The sequence below is a fragment of the Poecilia latipinna genome, unplaced genomic scaffold (genome assembly GCF_001443285.1).
Source record: "Poecilia latipinna isolate Pla-1442-1.1 unplaced genomic scaffold, P_latipinna-1.0 Scaffold1008, whole genome shotgun sequence".
NCBI lineage: Eukaryota > Metazoa > Chordata > Actinopteri > Cyprinodontiformes > Poeciliidae > Poecilia > Poecilia latipinna.
The window spans coordinates 89342-94403 of record NW_015113624.1 but is presented as its reverse complement, the minus strand read 5'-3'; the positions used below and the strand labels follow the sequence as shown (position 1 = coordinate 94403).

General features: G+C 37.2%; 1 protein-coding gene across 1 annotated transcript in view; it reads left to right on the top strand.

Moving 5' to 3' along the window:
- LOC106958701 (forkhead box protein P2) overlaps window positions 1-5062 on the top strand; it is a 25868-nt gene that overhangs the window by 5700 nt on the left and 15106 nt on the right. The window contains exons 2-7 of the mRNA XM_015050742.1: window positions 608-670; window positions 2004-2058; window positions 2167-2320; window positions 2767-2874; window positions 4058-4145; window positions 4659-4769. Coding sequence (XP_014906228.1) covers window positions 608-670; window positions 2004-2058; window positions 2167-2320; window positions 2767-2874; window positions 4058-4145; window positions 4659-4769 — 579 coding nt within the window. The remainder of the gene's footprint in view (window positions 1-607; window positions 671-2003; window positions 2059-2166; window positions 2321-2766; window positions 2875-4057; window positions 4146-4658; window positions 4770-5062) is intronic.

The following is a 5062-nucleotide window of genomic DNA, read 5'->3' as shown; positions in this document are numbered from 1 at the left end:
AGTTATCTGGATATATCTTTCTGATATATCCAGATAAATATGTCATGCTATGCACAAGAATATTTTGTGTTGGCATCGCAAATTAGTTAATATTTGGCCTAAACATGCTGATAAATGGTAAGATAAAAATATACAGGCAAACTAAATAAGTTAAGAAACATATAACATCATTTCTTCTCCTTTTCAAACAGAAACAGTAATAAACAAATCATTTTGTTCTTGGTTATGTGTTGTTCTCTGTCCCACTTATTGCTCGCTCACTTGTTTTTTAAAACCTGTTTGAAATAAATAAATACAAAAATCTTCTTCTTTTAATGCTTATTTAGACACAGTGAAGGTGATTTCCTTTCATTTTTCATCCAGAAGCGTCCCCTGATTTTCATAAATACTGGGACAAAATGACATTTCGGGTCTGTCGATGCAGAAAGCATGTCGCAGAAGGAAAGAAGCAAAAGACGACGCTGTCAGCGGAAATCGATTTTTAGCCTCTGAACCTTTTAGCTCGTAAAAATCGTCTTGTCATTTGGTCAGTCTCTGGTCTTTAGGCAGGTGGTGGGTTTCTATGTCTGAATTAGCAGAAATAATAAATAATTTGTTCCTGTTTTAGCAACACCTGAAGGAATTTTACCAGCAGCAGCTTCAACAGCAGACCAGCAAGAAAGTCAAAGAGGTAAAAGCTGCTTAATCATAAAAATATTACACATACCAAGACCTGCATGTGTGACTGGTTAATATGCAGCGCTGGAAAAAACAAAGAGCCCACTGAAAACCGAAAACCTCCTGGTTCTTCCACCATGTACTGATTTCTGAACTCTTTCTTAGTTAAAATTTCAGGATTGTTGTTTCTAAATGAAGATGAATTTGTTTTCTTTGCATTATTTGCATCCTTTTCCTTATTTTGACCATTTCTCATTTTCTGCAAATAAATACAAAATTCTTGCATGGAATTTCAGAGACATGTTGTCAGTAGTTCATAGAATAAAAGAAAAATGTTCATTTTACTCAAACATTTACCTATGAAGAGTAAAATCTGAGAAACTGATCTCTTCATTTTTTCCCCAGAGCTGTTTATACCAGTAAACATATATACCAGACTTCTGGGAAATCTTCTATTATGACAAACCTGTTAATATTAATGTTTCTGAGTGGCAGAGAATCTGTAGAGAGAGTAAAGATTATATTTCAAGAGATGCTTCTCATTCCCTATCAGAAACATCTGGGTCTGCCAGGTGTTTGAACAATTAAGGTAGAAAAGAAAGTAAGATTAAACAAAGTTATGATTTTTTCACTTTTAACATGTTTTTAAAAATGTTATTGTATAGCTCATTTCAGCAACGAGGCATTTCAAAGTGCCTTTACATCATAAAAATACAGAAATACAAAGTCATTATTATTGCTATTAATTTATCTGTTAAATTTGCTTATTGTGTTTTTATTTTGTCTGTTATTTTGTTAAAGTATCTTCATAATTATAATTATTGGTTTATTTTGGGATCATTTTTTGACAAATCAATACACAGACATTAAATAAAGTAATAAATCTTTTTATTATTACTCAGATATTTAGTTAAATTTACATTAAGTGCAGAAATCCTGTATTGTTTTAATTTATCATGTTGGAAGCATATATATTGATTTTTTTAGTCCCATCAGTCAGAAGGGGTAAAACAGCTGCAGACAATGTGATTGGTCAGCAGGTCGACCAATCAGAAGCCAGCCTTGGTTTTAATGTTTTACATTTTAATGATTGAGCTCCAAATGTACTTATCATTTATCTTTGTGGTTGATGTATAAAGTTCTGAAATAATCATAGATTTTTATTGATTTCATTTTAATTCAGCGATCACATGTGATATTATTGATATATTTATTGATCTGTGGCCCTTTTAGTTTATTTTTTATCTTTGTAACTAAACATCCAGCAGTCCTGAATGCTCTGATTTCTCGCTCTGAAGCGTTTAAGCAAACTTTCCTCCCTGACGTGAAATATGTTTGCTCAGCAGCTGATGTTCCAGCAGAAACCGGCCGCCTCTCCTCCCGGCCTCTCCTCAGGTTCAGGTCAGGAACACACAGCTCTTTGCTGGTTTTTCTCTCTTTCGGAACGTTTCCTTTCACTTTTTCCCCTTTTACTGATCAGGACAAAAACCATTTGTGCCGACTTAACAGGCTATTTCGGTCCCGCGGAGATGCAGAAGTTGTGGAAGGAACTCAGATCGGCTCTTTCTGACGACGGGGTGGCGATGAGCGGGAACCAGAAAACATCCGCTCGAGTCGAGCCGACCGGGGATCGGCTGTCTGAGTCTCCTCCCGGAGCGGAGCGGTGAGGTCCTTTATTCCCAGTTCGGCCTTTTTGTAAGCATCAAAGACGCGTCGTCTGCAGACGTCCTCTGTGTCTGAGGCAACGTTTGCTTTTGAGGATTCGGTTCCCAGTGGGCTGCTTTGTTTTGCTGTTGTCTTGCTTTTTTTATTCCTCCACCTGAGGTGGTTCAGCAAAGAAAGGAACAAAAAAGAAAAAGAAAGTTGACATGACTGGAGAACATGTCCCTGAATCAAAAGTGAAATAGCTTTCCGTTTATTTGTCGGTCTTACCCGCCACCTCTTCCTGTCACTTCATGCCACCCAAAAAAAAGGAAATCTAAAGTCTTCTGTCAGGAGTTTCTGTCAGGAGTTTCTGTCAGGAGTTTCTGTCAGGAGTTTCTGCTGTGATTTTTATTTTTTTGTTTTTAAGTGATGTGTCGGTTTTTCTTTTTCCTCCCTCTCATCCAGTAGTGGTGCAGACAGGGACCCGGCTCTCGTGCGCGCCCTCTTCGGTCCCGGAGTGTGCAACTGGCCCGGCTGTGAGTCCGTCTGTGAAAACATCGCCCAGTTTGTCCAGTGAGTTTTTCCCCCCCCTGTAGCTCCAAACGTCTGACATCTTCACCTTTTGTAGCAAACTTAGCACTTTCTGAAAAAAATAAAAGTAAAAAAATCTACTGTGATGCTAAATATATCGAACAGATTCTTTACAAAAATGCAGACAAGTAGAAAAGAAAGATAAAAAGTGTAAAATAGTGGCTAAGACAAACAAATGTCAAGAACAACACACGATGTGTTTAATTTTAATATGTTGAAATGAACTAATGCGTCACTCAAATCGACACAAATATTGTTATTTTGACACGATATCGATATAAAATGTGTTTTCATACATTAGCTTGAATAAAAATGGACATTTCCATACGTGGCTATAAGAGATAACCTTTATTAAAATTAAGTTGCGCACATGTTGCAACAATAAAGCTGCAATGTGAAGCAGTGAAATATAAAATTCAAATTAAAATCACCAATTTTAATTTGAATCAACTTTTTTTTTTTTCTTCCAAGGTCAAACTAACAAAAAACACATTTTTAAAAGTTATTCAACCCCACAGTTTTCAATAATCCATGCTGCCTGTGCAATTATTATATTTTTAACATTCTGTGAACAAGAACTAAAAACAAATATATAAGATTCATAAATGATCTAATGTAGAAGAATCCCTGTCTTGCCATGTTCAACATTCATCTGTCAAATGGCAACATGCAAAACAAATAGAGAAACAAAATGTGTGTTTTTTTTCCAGGAAAAACACATTTTGTTTTTCTATTTATACCATCAATTATACATTTAAAAATCCAATTTCTTCTACTGAATACACTGATCGTATAACACCTTGTCATTCTGAAGGTGTGTGATCTTTAAATAAAATGTGAAATGGTAAAAATCAAACCCTTTTATTATAGATGAAACTTACAGTCGTTAATAACAATCATAATTTTTTAATTAAGAACAGACAGAACATCTGGTAACAAAGGTTTAAATAACAACTCAATATGAGTCCAATGGATAAAATACTGTAATCCTTTAGCTAAACTTTCAACAGACGTCCGAATGTTGGTCCAATCACCTGTTGAATTTATTCCTTCGGCTGAGTTATGGCTGCTTTTCTGACATAACGCCCACATTGTCATACGTAAAGAAGAGTGTTGTGGAAACCTGTTTCTCAGAAAAGTTATTGAATGTTTCTGTTTTTTCCAGACACATGAGCAGCGAACACACTCTGGACGACAGGAGCACGGCTCAGTGCCGCGTCCAGATGCAGGTGGTCCAGCAGCTGGAGCTGCAGGTGAGCCGGAGCCACGTTAGATTTGACATGAGTGAATCCTATGAAAAAGACAAATATCTACTCTTCAGGTTGAGGTACTGACGCATTGTGAAAAAAAAAAAAAAATAGCAGACTGTCCGGCCATTATGATCCTGTTTGTGTTTCTTTACATCCAAAACTTTGTTTCACACTTTTTGCCTCATTTAGGTCTTTTTTTTCTTCTTTTTTTCCCCCATGAAAAACAACTTTAAGTGTCAAATGGTGAGCAAGAATGTATCTGTTCCAATAAGCAAACGCACAAAAACAACCGTAATCTGACTCATCGTCTTGTTGTTTTTCTTAGCTTTGGATCTGCATCGGTCAGCCAACGGCGACTTTCAGCAGATGTTAAGACGCAGCAGGAAATTGTTTTGTTTTGGAAAATGTGTTCCGGATGAAAGGCTTCCATTCTAATTAGCCGAATTCAGTGTTTGTTGGTTTTGTTTTTTTTTTTTTTTTTTTTACAACATGACACCGTCTCGTCTCGTTCAACAGCTCTGCAAAGAACAGGAGCGTCTGCATGTGATGATGGCTCACCTGCGCCTGCCTTCCCCGCGCGCTCAGTCGGCAAAGTCTGACGCAGCCGCTGACCGCTGCAGCCCACAGGTACGCCGCAAAACGCATGAGCCGCAATTAGTTGTGTCTGCCGTCTTCAAATGAAATTTAGCGAGTTTCAGATTTTGACCCTAAATGTGCGAGTTTGTGAAAGATAAACCGAACCTTTTATTCAGTTTGTCAAACCTGCAAGAGTTTGACAAAACTCTTCAGTTTTTTCCTTCTTTCAGTTTCAGGAACTGAATGAAGGAAAAGACAGGAGTGGGAACTGTTTCCCAGAATGCTTAGTGGCAGTGTTGTGGTACTCGAAGTTGGTCTTGGTCTTAAGACCGGTCTTAAGACCA